This window comes from Falco rusticolus, chromosome 3 (assembly GCF_015220075.1).
Source record: "Falco rusticolus isolate bFalRus1 chromosome 3, bFalRus1.pri, whole genome shotgun sequence".
In the NCBI taxonomy this organism is placed as follows: domain Eukaryota; kingdom Metazoa; phylum Chordata; class Aves; order Falconiformes; family Falconidae; genus Falco; species Falco rusticolus.
Window position 1 is genome coordinate 24,082,618 of NC_051189.1, and position 21,850 is coordinate 24,104,467.

Sequence of the window (21,850 nt, forward strand, 5' to 3'; positions counted from 1 at the left end):
TGCAGAGCTGCTCTCCAGCAGGTCAGCCCCCACCATCTACTAATGTATGGGGTTACTCATCCCCATATAGACAACTTAAGTAGGATACCAAGTGAAAAGATTAAGAAACCTACTACCTGGAATTCACAAAAGTCAGCAAGATTTGACAGAATGAGCCATCTGTCTTTAGTACTAGTGACGAGCATGTACCCAAGAAATGAGAGACCTGCATCTGGCTTTAGCCTAGCCTCTAGGGAATTCAGCCTGCTCCACAGAAGAGTGAGTTTCCTTTGCATTACCTGGAGGAAAGCAGAGGAGACCAAGTACTTCCACTTGTCCTCCAGAGGGTGACTCCAAGTGCAAGTGACAGACATCACCAGAAAAGCAAGGCAGAACCCATCAGGTAGGGGAACCAGCTAAACTGATCCTGGAGGCCAAAGAACAAAGTGGCTCCTGGTCTCCACCCCTACTCACAAGATGACTTCTTTCCTCCTCTCTCTTTTTTTAATTATTTATTTGGTTTTCTTTTTTTTTGTTTGTTTTGGTTTTGTTTTTTTGGTTTTTGTTTTTTGGGTTTTTGGGGGGTTTTTTTTGTTTGTTTTTTGTTTTTTGTTTTGTTTAATGCTGTCCAATGCAAAATGCATGAATAATTTTTGTAGCAGGGACAAGGATCCACATGAATCCCTTCCGATTTAAGCACTGCAACTGCTAGACTACAGGCAAACTGCTCTTCCTTCAGGAAACAAAGCTTGTTTTTTTAGGATGCTCATTCTCCTACAGATGACAAAGGATAATGATGTTACATTATCTGTCCATTGCCATGGACAGCAAGGCAAAAGGTATGTATTCAAGTGGTTGTTAAAAAATTAAAGTTGCAGTGTAATTATCTTGCTTAACATTTTATTAAAGTAGCAACAGAAGACCATCAGAAATTAATCTCCACGGTAGCATGCGTGAAATAATTACAAAATGCTTCTTTTGAACAAAAATTATTCTTAATTTTAAAAGGACTACATTTATCAGCAGTACATTTCTCTGAACAATTTCACAATCTTCTTAATAAAGTGATTTATAAACCACATGCAGTGACAGAATAAGATCAGGATTACTTTGGGTAGGTGAAAAATAAACACCTTCTAAACCAGCTGCTCTTGAATAGTTTGTGTGAAATCAATTTTCCAGGATTCAGCTCCCACTTTAAGGAATTCTGGGATCCCAACTACTCTGGCTGAATGAATTCACCGGCATTTGCTGTATCACTGTACCCCAGTAGTAATGAAAGAATCAGGAGAAAACAATCTCTTATTGAACATAACAGCAAAGAAAGAGTTCTGTCTGAAGAAGACATAATAAAATACTGGAAGATCATTTTGATATTTCACTGCAATTTGTAACAAAACCTCAACTGTATACAGTAGAATTCATATAATAGTGGAGAAATAAATAAGCATGTGCAGCATTGTTGAAAGAACAATTTAGCTTTGCACATTCTTGAAAGAATATGTTTCTTTCCACAGCAACAATGCTCAGATCTGGGGTTTTTTTTAGGACAGCTTTTTAAAAAACAGCCAAGAAATATTTGTCTGCTTCCAAAGGTCAAGTGACTGATCTGAGCATTCACTGTGTCATAGGGGAGCTACGGCAGCATCTCCTGGAGTAGGATCCTTCAGTCTGTGATACTGGACAATTGGTTTTGAAGGGAAGTTAGCGAGAGCTTTATCATTTGACATGTGCCATTCACCTCCACAGGAGCTTCATAACCCACTTCACAATACATTGGAGCTGCTTGATATATCCTTAACTCTGACCTCAAAGAGCTCATGCACTAATTTGAGCTAAAGTGTGTTTTCAATAATATACTTAACCTTTCTCAGCCGCACGATTTACCAACACTGGAACTTCCAGCATCTCAGTATTTCACAGGAGAAGCAGTGTAGCTCCAAAAGCCAGATGTTACAGCAGCATCTCTTCTGTTACATGCTGGATAAAGTTCCAAATAAAAATTCAAAAAGAATGCAATCTCTTACATCAAAACCATTAGATGATGATAGAGACATGAGTTTCAATATTGCTACCAATCAGACAATTCTTTCAAACTAAATGTTGCAAAGGGACTTGTTATCCACAAAATAAGTATATAAAGACAGTTACATTGCTGCGGTAGTTGACATCCAGTCACTTTCACTTCTAGCAAAAAAAATTTGTCAGCATTAATAAATTTAAAATCAAACACATTTTTCAATAAATACATGCCCACATATCTAATCTAAAACATACAGGTACAAGAAGAAAGGTTGCTTGCTTTTATAAACCAAAAAGCAAACATAGAAATAGATCTAAAATCACATTAGCAAGATATCTAGCAAAGTTTCCTAGTGTTAGCTGAAGGAACCACTATAAAATTAGCATGGATTTAATGAACAACATCTATAAAGACATAGTCACAGCACACTGTGAGTTAAAATCACATCTTAAGTTAAAATCTGCAATTTTAGATATTGCCTTTGTGCACACAGTTTTGCATGCATAATCATTTTTGTTTGCACAAATAAGTGTTAGAATGAAATAATTCCTTCTCATTTCTTATTCCAAGTGATGGTGCATACAAAATCACTGACATAGATTTTAGCCACTGATGAAACCTCACTAAGAATATGGGCTTAAATGCTTCACCTTAGCATCTGAAAAAAAAGGCTAAGAAAGCAGAAGGTTACTTTTTGAGCAAAAAGACAAATGAAGGTGAGAATTTACTACTGATATTGTCAGTCTATGAAAGTTGTAATCCAGTCTGTACTTTGAAACAGGTTAAGATAAAAGTGTAAGTCTGTGTTACTGTTTCTACATAAATACCTAGCTCAGTTCTTAGCCCAGCCAGCTGTGCGCCGAACAGTATAACCAGCTTTCCGTGGTATGCCCTCTCTCTGCCTGCTGCTTGTTCTGGAGGTCTGCTTGCTTTTTAAGCAAGAAAAGGACCTAGTACTGGCACCTGTTTGGAAAGTCTGGATGGTGAGTCCTGATCCAAAAGCACTGGGCAAATGCCTAGCTAATAACAGCGTGTGAAGAGCGAAAGGATTTCCACGTGCTGGCCCCACCAGCAGCCACCTCTGCACCCTCTCCCTCCATCATTGACCCAGGGATCTGCTTTGATCAGCTGTGAGCGGTGCTGGCTGGCTGCAGACAGGGGCTTTGCTCAATCAGATACAGGAACTTGCTTTTACTTTGAATATGCCTCTTGGCTAAGTAAATATAAATGCCTGTGTAAGATTTCCCAGATAACTTCATTTTACTGTGACAGTTACTTTGGAAGAAACGTTACACAGGTTGTGGTACTTCTCCTTGACTTCCCCTTATAGTGGCAAACCACAGCTTTAAGCATGTGTGAGCAGTAAAATGCCATAGAACTCTGTAATTTCACGTCAAGTTCTACAAAGGAAAGGTTTGTTCAAAGTGTACATCACTGCCATAGTGCTGTACTTAAGAGATATGATTGCCAGGTACTAACTCTAGAATAACATTGGTATTCTTCTCTTGTGACTCTTGAGCCCTGGTCAGCTTTGCCTGCTTGGCTGACACGTGACTTACCCTGCCATTTATTTTTTTCCTTATTATTTTAAAAACAGAAGAGTCTGGACATCCCCCTACCAGTTGTGTGGGTGTTCAGACGCCATGGTGATGGAGCATCCACAGAGAAACAGACCCCACAGTGATGAAGCATCCACAGAGAAACAGGCCCCACGGTGATGGAGCATCCGCACAGAAACAGGCCCCACAGTGATGGAGCTTCTGCACAGAAACAGACCCCACTGCCTGAGCCTGTGCCACCTGGGCAGGCAAGCCAGCAGGCCTCAGGTCCCCCAGTAAGTAAGAACCCCAATGCAGAGGATCTAGGAAATGTGACACAGCCTGCATGGGTTCAGCGGCTGGCTCTGCTCCAGCCAAAGCTCTGCCAGCTCCTGTGCTCCGTGGGGCAGGCTCCAGCGTACAGCCTGCCCCTGGAAATGCCCGCAGGTACGGTGTTCTGCCTGGGTTTGATACTGACTCCCCCTAATTTGGGGGAAAAAGGTCTCAAGAAGCAGGATACCCCTGTGGTCTTGCTCCTTCTGCTTGCCAAAATGAGAAGGCAAGTGCTGATGGAAATAGAAGATAGAAAGGTCTTTCTGGAGGAGGTTTGTCATGTCTGTAACCACTGGTTTAAAAAATTGCTGCTGTTGGTCCCCTCCATGCCCTGCCATCATCCTGCCAGGCTATAAAGGACTTGTGGAGCTCTGCAAGGTTAAAACAGGAGCTAAAGCAAGCATGCGGCTGGAGCAGGATACAGAATGTTTGCTTCCTCCTTGCCATCCAGAGAACGTTGAATGAAGGCTTTTGGGTGCAGCAGACATGGGTTCACATAGAAATTTAAATCTGAGGCCTATCGGGGTATTTTTAATTCTCTCCAAGTTTTCAAATATGGATGATTGTAAGTGAAAGTGGTCTGAATCAGGGAAGCAGCTGTATATGTAAGGGAAAACCAGACGGGGAAGCCTTACAATGCTAGTGAGGCTACCTCTTTCATCCCACACTGGACAGGTTTTTTACTAGAACAATTACGGTTTTTGCAGCTTTTTAAATGTCATGTACAAAGGATGTGCAACATATTGATAACAAACAAGAATACGCAGGCATCTTCCTGAGTTTCTGTTAGTGTTGCACAGGAACAGGAAAATACAATTCTAGCAAGAACACAAGGTGGTCTAGAGAAAAGCCAAAGTGGTACTGTATGTTTTGACTGCAGCTACATCAAGGAGATCATGGCCTCAGACTGCTTGTCACTGGCCCATGCAGGAAGAGCGTGCAAGCGGCTATGCTGGCAAGTGAGACGCCATTGTGATCTCTTCCAACAACACTTTTTATGTCCTGAGGTATTCTAATGCATAACTTTTGAGATGAAAAATGAAAAAAGTGTCATTTTTCACTGAATTTTCCTCTCTTCTCTAGGCATTTTAGATACTGAAGCTATAAGCCCCCTGTAGCAGTCTGAGACACGATTGCTATTGAACCAAGATAAAATTAGCTAGTAAAAGCCTGTCCAGTACTATCCAATACCTGTCAAGTTCCGACAGGATTCAGTATTAGCCGAGACTTACATTTAAAGAGGTACATCTATAAACTAGCTTGTTGAAAAAGTAAGACTATTTTAAAAACTTCCTACTGACTTTTAAATTTGTTTATTCCCTGAATGACTAATATTCATTAAATGGTCTTCTTATTTCATGCTGTTCAAGGTAACAAAAAAAAAAAAAAAAAGGAAAAAAAAAGATTTCATGCTCTTTGCCATCAGATATCTGCCTATTGAAGCAGGTTATGATGTTGCAATTAGATTTGCACTGCTGTGTAATGAGGGAGTCAATGTCGGGTATTACTGTAATCAGCAGCAGTTCTGGCTGCTGTCAGACAGGGCTTGCTGGTGCTGCCCAGCGCAGCCACGCAGGAGGTCAGCGTCTCTCCTTGCCCCTCACCTTCATTGGGAGCATCACCCACTGCCCCGCTCTGCGTCTGGTAGGTGGAGACGTCCTGGGCAGCCTTGTTCTTTCTAAGAGCTCAGACCACTCTTTGGCCAGTACATGAGACGAAGGATTTGGGTATTCTGCTGAAGCCAGCTCACCTCCTTAATGTTAAGTGCTTTGTTCAGTTAGACTCAGTAGTATATTCTTTTCCCTCCCAAAGAGGCTGCATTTTCTTGCAGGATGCAGAGAGGTGTGTAGGGATATATGCAATTCCGTGAGCAGAAATGCCTTCACATTTCATACAGGTTGGTGGGAACAGAGCATCCAAAGGTTCTATGCAGTTGCGTACTCAGAACAAGGTGGGCCTCAAGCCTGAAAATCAGGAGAGAAGGAGCAAAATGAGAAAGAAATATTTTTCATTCTCATATCATCTGCAAAAGGAAATGAAAAAAACCCTCTCTGTGGATCATCTATATTGTAAGATCTAAGGTATGCAGGCTTATGAACAGCATTTAAGTGGTATTGTGTAAAAAAGCATCGTGAAAATACTAACATGCATCATCGTGTAGAAGAGTGAAAGAGATGTCCTACACATGGGGATATCAGGTGGAAGAGAATTGGATGCGGCTTTCAGCACTCTCAGGACCAGAGTGCGGGTGTGGGGAAGATGTGCATCTTCTCTTGGCACCAGCTGCACGGTGGCATCGGGCTAGTTAACCCCAAGCTGGAGCCAAGGGGTGGGCATTGCCCTCCTTCAGGCAGCCAGAGCATGCGCTGGAGGGATCACTGAGCCCAGACACCAATGCCCACCCTCCAGCCAGACATGTCAGGCACCGTGCCCGAGCACCATTCTCTGATGCTTTAACATTGTACCCCGCTCCTCAGGGAGTAAGGCTTAACCTACATGTTTCTCCTCATCCTTCCCCGTACCCCGGATCCTCCCAGTCACATCCTGCTCGGCACAAGGCTCTTTGAGAGCATCACTTGCCAGAGCCAGGCAGGTCTCCCTCCATGCCGTGCCGTGTTTGGTGGCACCATCTGTCACTGCCAGCCTTCTCTGGTCCTTGGCTGGGCTGCCCCAACTGACAGCTGGCACAGCACAGCCCTGTGAACTTGAACATGCTCTGCTTCATGAGGACTCTATACCAAATATCAAAATGTATTTACTGTTACCTCAGATGACAAACATGTATCACCAAGGGACAGCTTTGCAGAGGACAGGTAGGTGTTGGTGACAGTAATGTCTTCCAGCTCAGTGCTGAAGTGATCAGACTCTTTGACGATGTTATAACTGAGGGCCACACTGTAACTGGCCGGTTTCTTCTCCCCTTTCTGCTGGCAATTGCAGAGTTTCCTGAAGGCTGCTCTGAATTTCTGGGACATCAGATTGTATATTACAGGATTGATGGCACTATTCAAATAAATACAGATTCTGCAAAATAGCAGGAACCAGTTTTCTTGGAAGGGGCTGGAGAGAAAGGAATTGACCACCACCAATGTGCGGTAGGGCATCCATAGAAATGCAAATAGGACCACCACGATAGCCAGCATCTTGGTAACCTGGGGGAACACAGAGGCAGATGGAAGAGGGGCAGAAGGTTAGTGCTCATCTTAGAAGGAACATATGCATTCCTACATCTCTAGGGCCAAAGCAAAACTATGAACAGACTTTCTCCAGCTGAGAATTTCTGATCAATGTTTGATTCGGAAAGGTTTTGCTACAGTAAGAAGGACAAAAGACCTGTCTCCCAATTCCTCCTAGTTTTTGTTAAATGACATTTGCCAGGTGACATCCCAGTAAGCTAATTGTACACCTTAGACTTTGCAGCTTATCAAGCTGGAAGAAGTTGTTGATTCAAATGGAAAAAAACAGAGGTCTAAAGACATTTTTTCCGACCACATTACATTTTCTCCTTTAGACTAATATAGTCTGATGAGCAATGAATCTGAAGCCTGCTTAGATTATCTGCTTTAACAGCCCTCTAAATGAATTTCCAAAATCCAAAAATAATGAAAAAAAAATTTAAATTTATTTCTGTTCCCCAAATCCTCAATGTTTAATTAGATCTTCATTATTTGATGTTTACCCTGAAATGTCCATTACAGTTTACAGAGCCAGGGAAAAAAGGGATTAACAGTAAAGCTTGATTATTATAAGAACTTCCATCTATTGTGTAAATTTGTTTTGAAGAAACTAAAAAACAACCTCTGGAGATACCCAGGACAGCTGAAATGAAGGGAACAAGAAATAATTAAAAAAATTAGAAAAAAAACCTACTGTGAAGAGAGTCTTTCTCTTGTAAATAATTTAATTCAAGTATATATGGTATTCGCTACTCTCTACATCAAAGCAAGTTTGAAAGATGTTCATAAATAAGGTAGAAAGTACAGTGAGAGTTGACAGTGGGATAGTACAGTGCCATGGTCTCATGTAAGTCAGGAGGTGACTTGGTTAACTGCGTGTAAATGAACTGGAAAGCATTCGCACTGATTTTGGTGAGCTACAACTGCTCCTCTTGATTGTGTGTTTTTTTTACTATTTGCCTTTCTTCTTGGCATAAAACTGTTTTGCCTATTGACAGATTAAAGAACTTCTTTTTACCTTTGCTTTATTTCTTTTTTCTGTGCACCTGAAATGAAGTTATGCTTCAATGAAACAGCAACTCCTCTAACCACAGAATCCATTCTAGCTGTATGGGTTATAATTTCTTGCAGAAAAGACATAAGTAGATCGGTAACAGTTTTAGTTGTTTCCAGGAGGACAGACAGATAACTCCACTAAAATCACTTATAAATACATGCTAGTTTTTAAGTGTGGTTTTTTAGTTTGAAGTTATAAGATAGTATATAATTCTCGTTTTCTGATCTCTCATTATATAGAAAGCCTGCCATCTCATTGCCTAAGGGATGTATTTTCTTCCAGCTACCTAGAAAGACACATATACATATAACCCAGTTTGTTGTTTTTGTTATAGATATTATGAAAAAGAATGGGATGAAGAGCAAAGTTACTTTACAAACTGATGTATCTTTGTCTATTTTTAAATGTACGTATTCAAAGCTACAATTTTATTGTATAATTCTCCTCCCTTCACCCTCACTTTTGTTTTTGCTACAGCTGTGTTCACTTGACACTTCTTTTCTTGTCTGCTGTGCACAAACACGCATCCTAACAGAGTACAATGGAAATGTGAATGTCTCAGATAGTTAAAAGGATGATTTGTCCTTATCTCCAAACCACCTCCAAAAGGACCAGTCCTGTGAGCATGGCTACAAAGAGTGAGGAGACCCTCTGGCTGAGGAAGGCTCAGGGACTCCTGACCTGCTGCCTTTCCTCCCTCCAGCTCGAGCCAGCCTGTGCCTCCAAACCGAGCAAATCCATTCAGCTGAGAATAATCATTCATCATGGAAAATAATCCACATTTAAAGCAAGAAAGTAACCATTTATGGAGCTTGGATTAACAATGGGACTGAGTCCAACTGACAGATGTGGTGCAGCAGCTCAGGCATTCAGAGGGTGAGTGGGTAACAGTCTAACCAGGCATCAAAGTACTTTGCTACCAGAAGCTCAGCAGGGGACTCTGTTATCATACCTACTGATCTTGGCCCATTTACATTTCTTCTGAGCATGTTTTTAATGAACAATTGCTCAGAGAATCACTCACAATGGCGCAGCTGTCAGTTTGAATCCCGGGCTGAACTAGAAGTAAATTGATCTTACTGTCAGGAAGGGGATATTTGAGAGTCACACGAAAAATATTTTACAGCATTGAAAAAGACACTGTTACTCTTCAAGTGATTGTGACCTATATTCCTTTAAGACATATATATATATAGGGTGTGCAAACTATTAGCTGAATTTATGTATACTGGCAGCTCGATGTGCATTTTCCTTCTAACACCACTAGCTTGTTCTGTTGCCGTGTTCAGCTTACGGAGGCTGTGGTTTGATGAAATATTTCAATCGGCTCTTAGCACCAGATAAAAAATATCATGATCACAGCACAAAGTCCCCTGAGCTGAGACCAATTCAGTCTGCAGGTTTGAATGTGTTTAAAAATGCTAAGAGGTTAGCTTTGCACTTTCAGGTTTTATGCCAGGCAAGACACTGCCTTGCAGCTCTCAGATTCCACGATTTCCTAGTCCTTATATGAGCTGAAGCCGAAGTAACCTATGACTGCAGCTAAAAAAGCAATCCTGCTTTCACCTCCCTCCTTGTACTGGCCCCGAACATGAAGGTGTGTGTCAGGTCAGACTCCTGGTCCAAACAAAAACTAAGCACTTCTCTGCAGAGCTGTTTTTTGGTTTGCTGAGGTCAATGATCCAACTCACGTGGCCATATGCTGCCACAGAGTCTACTGTCAGTGCAAGAAGAGAGGCGGAAGCATGTGGCCATGGATGGCACATCTTGGTGGTTCATTCAGTGCACGCAATGAGGAAATTCACCATAATTTTAAACTGGCTGCAGTGGTTTCTCCTTCCAAAGCTGCCCAAAATCACAGATCTGGCACAAGCTCTCTATTGCCATTCAGATTGCCATAAGATTCAGATGCCCGATCCTTTTAAACAGTAGTGGCTGATCTTCTGAGACCCACTGCGAGGTCCTGAGTTCAGAGTTGTTTGCTCATTGGTAAATCGTCCCTAAGCTGGCTGCAGAGGCAGTGGTTTCTCATGCTCAGCTGTCTCAGAGCACAACCTATGTGCAAATGACAGCAGCTCCTAGAAGATGCTTTGGCACTGCTCACTTTACCCTCAGTGTGGCCAGGGGGCTTGTCACTCCACAGCAGGCTCAGGCACCCCTCAGGGTTTCTGGCCCAAAGATGCTGTAAGGATGTTCTGGACTTTTTGCACACCTGAATTTGCCTTTAGAGATTAAATCAGTTTCTAAACAAATGATTTAGGTCAAAGCTGTTTTCTTATCCACACCAAAAATCTTCATTGGGATGGATGGTACTGCACAGAAATAGCTTAGAGGAAATTTTGGTCCAATTTGCTTAAGTAAACTGCCCATATTCTTTTTCAAATCACTTTATATGAAACATAACTAAACATCATTTGGTGGAGGGCTAATTATTTGATGTCAGTGGAGTGCTAAGAGGACAAACCCTTTTAACAGCCTGCTTTTTATTACCTGTAACTGTACACCAAAGCTCCCTGAAAGCAGCAGCACTAGCAACTTCATTCATTGCTCAGGTGAAGGAAAGCATACACAGATTGCTCTTTTCTTGTGGATGTGCACTGTGTATCTTATACTTCAAGCACAAATTATTCTCAGTTAAGCAGATTGAAAATGTGATTAAAAGGCTTTCAGTAAATCCATTTTAGTCCAAAATTCAAGTGCACTTTAATTGATAGAAAAGTGCTTGAGACTGAATGTGTTGCTGGCCGCATGCAACCATTCTTCAAGCCCTATCTTTTGGTTTCTGCAAATATTCTTAAAAATATTTAAAATCTTTTTCACTCGACAGATTCCCAGTATTTTCATTCTGAACAGGTCTTCTCTTTTTCCTTCCTGCTCCAAAACCTTGTCATTCTAAGGAAGCAGTTTTACAAAACATTATCATTACCATGGTACTCACAACTTGGTAGCTGCTTCCTTCTCCTTTGAATACTAACCTTTCCTAACATTGATAGGTAAAATTAATAGTAATACTTACTAAGTTAATGTGCCAGAGAGTCAGTCTTGTGTTTTAAAGGCAGGTAATAGTATCTCTCTTTCTTGTGCTTGGTGGTGTTCATTTCAATGCACAGAGATTGTATCTACCCATTCATGATTTTGTAAACTGAAAGAAGTTGTACAAGGAGGACTAAATAAATAAAAGGATTAAGGTCTTGATATAATAACACCACAAGTGAAACCAAGCGATACCAAGGATTTCATGTAAGCCATATAAAACTTAGATATAAGGAAGAAATTCTTTACAGTGAGGCACTGGAACGGGTTGCCCATAAAAGTTGTGGATGCCCCATCCCTGGCAGTGTTCCAGGCCAGGCTGGATGGGGCTTTGAGCAACCTGGTCTAGTGGAAGGTGTCCCTTGCCATGGCAGGGGAGTTGGAACTAGATGATCTTTAAGGTTCCTTCCAACCCAAACCATTCTATAATTCTGTTATTATCTTGCATTGCAAGCTGGAATATGTGCTTGCACTGCTGTAAGAGAACAGCTGTGAGAGAACAGAGGAGTTTCTCTGAGGGCTGGGTCATCATGTACTGCATCAATGTCTAAGATACAACTTTCTCTAGAGGGCAACCTACCTGTTTTAATTGACCATGGAGGTACCTTAGGTGATTTGACTGAACTAAGCAACTAGCTTTGTGATATATGTGTAATGTTAAATGAGTTGGATCCCATCTCAAGTATAAACAAACATATTTACTATCTAAGTCTGTATTTATTTTTACAGTTCCCTTGATAACTGAGAAAACTAGGAAATCCTTAGGGGAAAGTATGAAACCTACTTGCAATTAGGTAATTCAGTGTTTATATTATGGATGGACAGGAAAAAAAATTGGTATCTGTTAGCTGAGCTAAGTGGGATACAATGGAAGTGTGGGAGAGATCAACACAGCCAGAACCAGTATCTGATCTGGAGGACCAGGCAGATGAGGAACATATGGGAAAGAGAAAAGGAAGCACACAGCTCAGGTTGTGATTCCATGAGCACATCAGCCAGACAATGTCTGGACTCTTAGCTGTTATAAATAGGGGACTAGATTGCTTCCTTGTCTTCCCATCTGCTTCCCTTGGCCTCTTGCTCCCTCTTAAAAGGTAATAACCTGCTTGCCAAGGTAGCTCACACAACAGGTACTCTTAGAAAAAGAGGATTCAATTTTCCTCACATTTTCAAAGTTTTCCTGTGTGACAAGCAAATCCCTTTTCTGTCCTTCAGTTTTAAGTTCTCTCACTCTCCATCCTTCCAGCAATGACTGGGTCTTCAGGACATTTTCTTGCTTCTGAGCAGAACAAAATGATTCAAATCTTCAGAAGAAAAAGCATTAACATTTTAGAAATGTGGTGAGATCCTAATACCTGCGCTGCTAGAGAAAAAGAAGCACTGTTAGCTAAATCAAGGACTTGCAGGGAAAAAAATAAAAAGAAAAGAAAAAATGGCAGAAATAGCTTTTCTCTCCCTACCGTATACTGTAAAGAAATTTTTAATGTTGGTTAGTGTTACTTGTTAGTGAACCTTTGTTTTATTGCAAAATCTGCTCTGAATACTTTAAATAACACATTTTCTATTCATGAAATGAAACCATTCTTTCTTGTCTTTTTTATAAAAGGCTTGGGAATAGAATGCCTAAAATGGACAAGAGGGGAAACTGCAATCAGTCTTCAGCTTTTACCATCACAGGTACACATCTTCTCTGATTTCCTTGTCCTAAACAGCAAATATAAAGTAAGTAGCTAAATCTTCCAAAGTTTAAATAGGAATCATTATTTCTTTTATTTCTGCAAGCAAAGAGTTTAGAACTAAGTAGGATTGTGGTGGTGATGTATATGGAAAATCAAAGAAAAAGAAGCATTGAGATTTGTTTTGATACTTTACAGTGTAAAGCTACAGAAAGGAAGACTATGAGTAAAGACTAAGGAATTATTATCTTGAATTTCAATCATGTGTAAAGTTGAAGCTGTAACGTGTGTGAATGTAAGTTGCATATGAACTGCTGCTTGATAGAGGCAAAATGAGAGATTAAATTGACTTTAGTTTGTAAGCGATTTTTGGTAATGGATGATCTAGTCAAACTTTTGGTACGGGCACTGGTATTTTTTCCAGTTTGAATTTATGTACACACACTACTATTTATGTTGGATAAATGCCTGTAACTGCAGTTATTGTTTCCTCAATTGCTATTCATTTTTATGAGGATACAGTCGGTGACCGCATTTTCTGAAAACTTAACAATATGGATGGTTTGCAAGTACCAATGAAAGGCCATTTTGGAATACCAAAGACACCAATTGGTAGGCTAATGCAATCATATGCATGCCTGAAAAATAAAAGATGTAAATGTTCCATCTGCCTTTGCAACTCCAATGAAGAAACTAATATAAAGTGGTAGAAAACCATCTCTCTTGTAGGCTAACAAGTCTGCAGTCTACTACAGCACCACTGAAAGGGGCACTACCACTGGGGCTGGACTGGATCATCTCCAGAGGCGCCTGCCAGCCTCAGTGATTCTGTGAAATTATAACAAAATACTGGAGGGAAATTTCTTTAAACTAAGGTTCTGAGGGGTCTGGGACAAAGTCCCTTACTGGCTCATGATCCCTTGGATCAAATTCAATCTTTTTTTACTACTCCATGCAGTTTTTACCCTAGTTCCATGACAACAATTACAGTTTTTCAGTGCTTCATAAGGACCAGGATTCCTTACACATTCAAATTACGTATCTAATCAGACAGCTCTGAATTAATATTCTGTATTTTCTGATAAGTGAATAGAAATCAACTTCAATTCACTCCCTCATGACCTGTCATCATCTGTCCAAATGATTGCTTAGTTATTAAATAAAACTTAACACTGAATTTGCATTGAAGTTCCTTCTTTGTCTTTGAATCAAGTAAATGGGACTTTGAACTGTCTGGCCTGAAGAGATGCTCTTTGTCATGGCATCATCTTCTAATCATATTGATCTTTCCTCTGTTAAGCTTTAAAGTTTCAGCTAGTGTGACCTGCGTTCAACTGAAAGGTGCTGGAAAATTTTGCTTTCTCAACTTCCCTCCTGTTTAACCTGAGGAAATGGGTACACCAGAACCATTTCATTATGTTTTCTCAGGTTCAGATTGTACACATCACTCAGCAGAAATACTCTATAGTTTCCCTGTGGTCAAAGAGCTCTCATCTTACTTTTAGTCACCTTTTCATTTTCTCCTAATCTTATGTGGCAAAAAAAATTATGTCACACTGAACACCGCCTACTGCCAGTCAAATGCTTTGCCATGGTATTATTCAGCAATATACAAACTTCAGTTTAGCAAGGTTATTTTCTTTGCAAGGCATAGCTGACACTCCATTCAACACAATCATCACCAGCTCCATCAGACCTAACAAGTGTTTAAAGATTTTTCTTTAGTCACAAACTAAACACACACTTCAAGGTTTACCTGCATGTTTCAATACTAAAACCATTTATAACACTATTTGATTCATCAGGGAGTAAAGCTACACAGCCTTGAACACAAACTGATTGCTCTGAAAATGGAACAGAGCAGTTTCTTGCCTTCTTCTGGCAAAGATGTCCTCCCCTCAGGAAAAAGCCAGGTGTTGCCTACTGACTTGTAATGGCTGATCAAAAGCTCTGCCAAGGCAATGAATGGCTCTTACTGCTCTCCATAAAAAATGGGTCAGCTGGATGTAGTTTCTGACAAAGAAGGGGAAGAATGAACTGGTTTCTGTTCCTTCTGGGACACCAGAAGCCTGTTGAAAAGTGAAAAGTCAATTGGAAATGTACTCTCAGGTACAAAGTGCCTGACTGTCAAATAAAACTAGTTTTCTTTTTGAAAACCTTTAAAATACATGTATTACACCCTGCTATCCAGTACAGTTCTGTAAAACAGAGTAAATACTGCATGAGTGGGATTGATTTAGCTCTTCAGAAGTGGTTATAAGACTAAAGTTTGACACATCCTATGGGTACATGTTGGTGTTTCTTCCCTTGGTAGAACTGTAGCTTGCAGTGTAAACAAATAGCTCAATTTCAGTAGCTGTCCAATATCAGTGATAACAGAGGTTGTTCAGTGAAACAAAAATCTGTTGGAAATAGAGATACTTTATGAGAAAAGAAAGATTATTTTGAGCCTTTCCTCCTCTTTTGACATTTTAAAAAAAATACTTATTTTTATACCTGTTTTTGGGGGGTTTCTTTTGGGTTTTGGTTTTGGGTTTTTTTTCTCTTCTTCCCAGTTCAGTTTTGTCTCACAGTGCTTTGAATGCACACTTCAGAGGGCCCTGAAGAGTACTTCAAAGGCTTTGTCTGTTGGTGGTTGTTAGTATGGGGGTATTGATCCCTTAGTAAACAGGTTTTGCTCTTGTTAGCTTTCCAAACATTGGAATGTAGTATTTCCTAGAGCTAACATAGTTCAATCACTTTGAAATCACATGGGTGGGAGGGAGAAGGCAGGGAATGGAATGAGTAGCAGAGAACCACTTTCTGCCTGGGAAAACTGATTTTCATTTGTTGGAGATGTACTATAGCTTCATTCTGAGCTCATTCCTAGGCATCTCACATGAAAAGTATGTTGCAAAGCCTTGACTCACCATTCTAAAATATATTTTAGGCCTTCTTTCTAAATCATAGCATGCTCTAAATTGCCATCCTGTTTTGAAAACAAAAGACCTCCAGTCACCTGACCACTTTTTTCTCCTTCAGTGCTGGTGTTACATCTGCTTACATCAGAGAATGAAAATATTTGTTCTAACTAAACTGAACATGGTCCATCTATTCTCCTTCAGCAGTAGCCATCTCCCCACTATTTATCTCACTGTTGAACTTCCCACCCCTGCCTGGACTTGGCTTAGGTAGGTGTCCTCCATAGCTGCAAGGAAGTTGTTATTTTACTCCATATTTGCTTCCTCTCTGAATATTGAGCTATTCTAGATGCCATATCAGGGTTGTTCCTCCTTTTCCTTGATCTATCCATTGGTTCCAGGTGTGAGGAAGCATCCTAGATGTTGATTCCAGGATGGTTTCCAAGCTGGTCTTCACATTTTTAGTCTGCCAGTTTCTAATTCTGGGCTCATTCTCATGCCAGAAATCTAAGTAATGTATTGGCATTTTTAAGGAAAACAATTGAAATTGCATAACTGTATGACTCACAATAGAAAGTACTGACGGTATATAGAAGATTAATTCTTGAAAGCACACACAGAAACACAAAACTGACGGTACATATATGCTAAACAATAATACCGGTGTAAAAAATACAGGATGATACAGTCTATTTCTGCCATGATTCGGAAAGAGCTTCAGATAGTGCTCTTCAACCAGAACACAGCCACTGTGTGACAAGGTAGGGGAGAAAGTGCTTTCTTACCCAGGTAAAAAGAAAGTTTTGACCTTTTAGAAAGACTTTCCAGACTTAGATGAGATAATGGGAAGTCCCACAAAAAATAAAGAAAATGGTATGATCTGGCAGTCTGGGTCCAGATAAATCCAGATTAGTCAAGCAAACCAGATCAGACTAAGTGGGGAGATGAATTCACATACTGCCATATTGGATTAATCATCATAAAAAAATAGTTATCGAATTCCTAAGTTTAACATTCATGAAGGCTGAGGAAACTTATCTAAGTTCCTGTTTCATTCTAGTATATTATGTAATTGTGAGCTCATAATTAGTTACTTATAATAATAATAATAATAATAATAAATTGTAATGACTCAGTGGAACTATACTGAATTTCCATGCCTAGGTTTTGACAGTGGGGAGGTTGCAGGCTGGCCTCTCTGAGAAGAGTCCTGGAGCTGGCCTGTTTTGGACACAAATGGTTCCATCCAGCGCCAACAAACCCACCACAGGACACAGCTGAGCCCATCAGCCAAGCTGGTGGTGCCTGTGAAAACATATTTAAGAAATGTCAAAACTGCTGGAAACAGACAGAGGTGAGAAGAGAACAAGAGTGAGAAACAGCAGAGAGAACACCAAAGTCAGCCAAGGAGATGCTCCTTGGCAAAGCAGGCACCACCTGAAGGGACTGCAGCCCATGGAGGACCCAGACTGAAACAGAGGAGAAGATTGAGAAGGAAGGAGTGACAGAGACAAACCTCTGCAAGCTGACTGCAACACTCCCTGGCCCTGTGCTGCCAGTCGCCTCACGGAAGGAACTGAATGTAACTTGGGGCCATAACAAGGGACAATAAACTGGCAGTAAGTGAAGCTATTTTTCCACAAATCAAGTCTGCGTTGCCCATGGCAATATCTGATAAGTTACCTTCCTGTCCTTATCTTGACCCATGAGCTTTCTTGCTCATGTTCTTCCCATTTTCTTCCCCATCCTGCTGCGGAAGGGGAATGAGCAAACATCTGGGTAGGTGTTTGGCTGCCAGCTGGAACCAACCCACCAGAGGAACGAACATGCACCAACTTCATATTGTAGAATTTTTCTTGGATAAATATGGGAACTGCTACAGAAGTGGGAAGTGTACACCACATTTTCAGTCACTTTTTCTACAGATCACATGCTGGGCATCCTATGCAACTCCGCCACTGCTTTGCAAGCACCATTCTGAGAAGGCATGACAGCATGTCTATACATGACAGCAGAACTCACGATGAGGCCAAACTACACTGTCATCTATACCTGCCTTTACCAGCACAGCAGAAAATTTTCACTTGTGTGTCTTACTAACTGTTGAGATTTCAGATTTTTTTTTTTTAATACGGACTTCTCTTTTCCCATTTTACACCACTGGCTATATTTTGCATGCTGATATTATACAAAAAAATACTGCTAATAATGCCACACTATTCTTGCTTTGCTTCCTATGTTGTACTGCACATAAATGCTACCTCTACTCATAGTAATGCTACTTTAAACAATCAGGTTACTTAGGCTTTTAGAAAAAGTCTTGTTGTCTTTGCAAGACATAAAAGACATCATATTATAATCCTCATTTTTGTTTCATAATATAACAGTATCCACATTCAGCAATATTCAATGTAGATTTGTCTGTTTTTCAAGTGATGCTAAGCACATGTAATCAAACATGTACACTAAAGTGATACGAAGAACTTGAAAAGCAGATTAACTTCTACTACTAAATAATAGACAAAGAAAAACAAAACTAAACAGTTCTAATCTGACTATTAACTATAATTGGAGGCACATAATTAAATATAACTCAGCCCACATATCTCAGTTGTGCATTTCCAAGCATGGTTCCAATGCTCTGTGAGCACTCAGTGCTCTAACAGGCAGCTCAGTTAACTTTTGAGGTCGGTGCAATCTCTGTAATAATGTAAAACAGTCCCTCTCGTCGAACAGTAGCAATCTACATAAAATAAGAAGAATATAAAGTTCAACCTGTCACCCAAGGTGGGCACTCAGCTTATTTGAAAATGTGCACAGCTCAGCTTTGCTTCCTGAGGGGACTGTACACTGTCAGGGAGGTAGAAGCATCCTTCTTGGCAAAGCGACCCTCGCGGTCGCGCAGCGGCTGCTGAGGGGTTGGAGCCAAGCTGCTCAGCACGGAGCATTGCTCCGCATGGAGCATTGCTTCCCAACACTTGCATCAGGGTGCCTGACCCAACAGGAGCCTGCTCCCAAAAGCCAGCTGTGAAGCAATGCACCCTGCATTTCTCAGCACTGCACCAGACTGTGCTACCTGCTGCATGCTCTGCCAGTATGAGGCAGTATGGTTTATTGCAAATAACCATAAATTAAATCTACTAACTATATCCTACCTGTGCAATTACACATTGCAGCATACATATTTAACAATATAAAAAGAAACTAGTCAAACCTATGCCTCAGTTTTGAGTCATCAATACATAAAAATGCTTTACGAGAGACAGAATAAAAAAGATACTTAGCATTTACAAAGCACTTTTATATACAGACTTGCTTAGGTAGACTTTTCACAGGAGAGTTAGAGACAGGAAAAGTAACAACTTGACTGTGTGTGCAGAGTAACACAGTGCCTTAGCTAGGACAAAACCTCAAGTGTCCTAAACTCCCAGGCCAGTTCCCTCTCCTCAGAACTCAAAATTAACTCAAAAGTCACTTAGTATATTTGGCAGGATTACTAGAGGCTGTAATATAAAGAAACTATAGTTAAAAATGTTTCGTTCTTTATTGACACTTCCTAATTGCTTTTTGATAAGGGAACTAAAATACTACTTTTTCAGTCCTCGCAGTAGAGAATAATGAATAGGCATGAAAAAATACATGTTTAGATGTGTGTGTACAGATACCACAGAACTTCAGCTTGACTACTTAGCAAAAAAGGAGAATATATTTTACCTTCTTCACAGGTTTAGACTAGCAATCTCTAAAATGACTGGGGTTTAGGTTTCAGAAAGCCATTTCAAACTGCTGTTCCTACCTGCCTTCGAGAAGCAATAGTGCTATTGAAACTCCTGTTAGTCATCTTGGGATTCACAGGCTTGCTTTGGTGAGCCACGTCATTCCTCCACGTCTTAGAGTTTTCTTTTGGGTCCGAAGGGATGGGGTTCAGGAAGAGTATTCTAGCAATTAGGCCATAGAGGACAGTTGCCAATACCATTGGCACAACATAAAATATACCAAAGTCCATCATGTAGATAGGAGAGTAATAGCTCCTGGACACCCTGTAGCCACAGGACACAACAGTCGTGTCTTTGTAGACTACTGTATTAAGGTCTAGTAAGAAAAACCAGAGCATACAGTATATAGAGGTGAAAGCCCAGACAAAAATAATGATCTTTTTGGCTCTTGAAAAAGTGCACAGGAATTGAGCTTTGATTGGGTGGCAGATGGCTATGTATCTCTCAATGGTGAAGGCAGTGATGGAAAAAGAAGAAGCATTGATCCCTAGGTATTGCAGATAAGTGATGCAGAGACACCCCACATAGCCATACACCCAGGATCTATACAGGCTTTCTGTGATATTGGGTAGTCCTGCAGCCACAAGCACCATGAGATCTGCCACAGCCAGACTCACCAGATAGCAGTTAGTGGGAGTTCTCATGTGTTTGGTTCTGAGGACCACCAAAACCACCATGATGTTGCCCACGATGCCCAGTCCACAGATGAGGAGGACCAAGAGGATGGTAACCACTTGGTATTCGGCTGTAACAATCTCCTGGCTTGATAGTGGCAACCCAGTTTGGTTCTGCTCATCCCCTGTGCCATTCTCCATCTTCACCAGCCCACTGCTGATTCTGCCCAGCACTTGGTCTCAGCTCATGTTCTCCATGGTCCCCTGAAAAAGGTGAGTGGAGCAGAGTGTGGGGAGAGCCGTAGCCCAAGAGCACATTCTCCATGTAGTCACAGTCCCATTCCTGTACCGTCCTCCACTCCCCTGAAAGCACCTGGTCTTTCAGTCTTTGCAAATACAATTACCAGCATTTGATTACCAAATTCGAATCCCTCTAAGACTCCAGCTCATTTGCACAGGTTAAAAAGCTGTTTTCTCATAGCCGCTTTGAGGCATTCATGGAAACACGGCATGTGGAGATGGGGCTGTCCCCCCTGCAGAGGAGGAGAAGGAGGCGGCAGCAAGGAAAGCAGAGCCCTCCCGCGCTGCCAGCTGGCTGAAGCACTGCATGGGACTGAGCTGATCCAGTCCAGGCAGACTTCAGCATCACCGCTTTCCAGGAGGAGTCACAATATACCGAGGGTGGAGACAGCAGCAGGAGGTGAAAGGACAGTGATCTGTAAAGCCCCACAGATTTTCTGCTTCACACTGCTTTCCCTTTCTGCTCTCAGACAGCCATCTCGAGTAGCGATGATATTGATCCACCCTGGCAAAGAAAGGGGAGATTGACAAAAAAACCCCCACCAGTTTCTAAAATTCTGACTTCCTCCGTGTCCCTGTGAAAGTGTTGGTAATTTACACTTGCCTCCTGCTTTGCAGGGAGCTGTAAGAGTCCCTTCAGAGCTTACAAAAAGCGATGTATTGCTGTTTTTGAAAACAGCGGGAAAAATCGGGTTTCTTTACTTTATAGACATTCTCTTCAAAACCTCTGTTGCTATTGCTGTCATCACCCCTGAGCCCTTTTGGCTCTTTTCAGGATTGTAGCACAGCAAGAATAAAACCATCAGAGCACAAATTACTTCTTAATGAGATCTGTCACACACACATACACATGTGCGCGCGCGCGCGCGCACACACACACACACACACACACACAGAGTTACTAATCCACCACTGTTTCCTCAATGAAGAATCTCCTCTGGTTGAATAAACTCACCTTTTTCAGTTAGGTTGTGTAAAACCAGAGACAAATGAAAGAATGGTGGAAATAACTGCTTTGAGATGCACTGATGAAAGCCCTACAGATGCAGTAGCAGTATTCATGAGCCCATCTGTGCATGGAGATGGGTGCAGAACTTTCTTAATGCCTCAGTGAGAGAAACAATAGCAAACCCTTCTGCAGGGCTCTGAGAAAGAGCCCTTGTCAACTCCCCACCACAGTCCTTCAACCCACTGTTTTTTTCTTAGGCTATTGTGTTAAACAGTTGAAGATTAAATCTGACTTTAAATCCATGTTTTTCTCCATTTAGGGCGATTGTTTTTGCTCTTTGCTCAGGAAGCGCTCAAAAATTTAAAATGTTGCGCAACTGGAGAAAGGCAACTTGGATTTCAAAACAGATTTTAGTGTTAAGAGCGAAGGATTAACATGGGCACATGGTGTAAAGTTTGCAAAACTAGGCTTTCAAATAAACTGGAACAACAGGTGG

At 41.1% G+C, this 21,850-nt stretch overlaps 1 protein-coding gene across 3 annotated transcripts; it reads right to left on the reverse strand.

The window, feature by feature from the left end:
• Nucleotides 1-564: 564 nt before the first annotated feature.
• Nucleotides 565-20,857, reverse strand: TRHR (thyrotropin releasing hormone receptor). Of its 3 annotated transcripts, none has more exons than XM_037381519.1 (3): nucleotides 19,512-20,857; nucleotides 6,639-7,025; nucleotides 565-5,837 (listed from the first exon to the last, which is right to left on the reverse strand). In XM_037381519.1, the coding sequence occupies exons 1-3, from the start codon at nucleotides 20,304-20,306 to the stop codon at nucleotides 5,832-5,834; spliced, it is 1,188 nt and encodes a 395-aa protein (XP_037237416.1). In that variant the 5' UTR covers nucleotides 20,307-20,857; the 3' UTR covers nucleotides 565-5,831. The 3 variants fall into 3 exon arrangements, with proteins under 3 accessions (XP_037237416.1, XP_037237415.1, XP_037237414.1); XM_037381518.1 differs by having other exon boundaries at nucleotides 6,633-7,025; XM_037381517.1 differs by lacking the exon at nucleotides 565-5,837 and having other exon boundaries at nucleotides 6,618-7,025.
• Nucleotides 20,858-21,850: the final 993 nt, after the last annotated feature.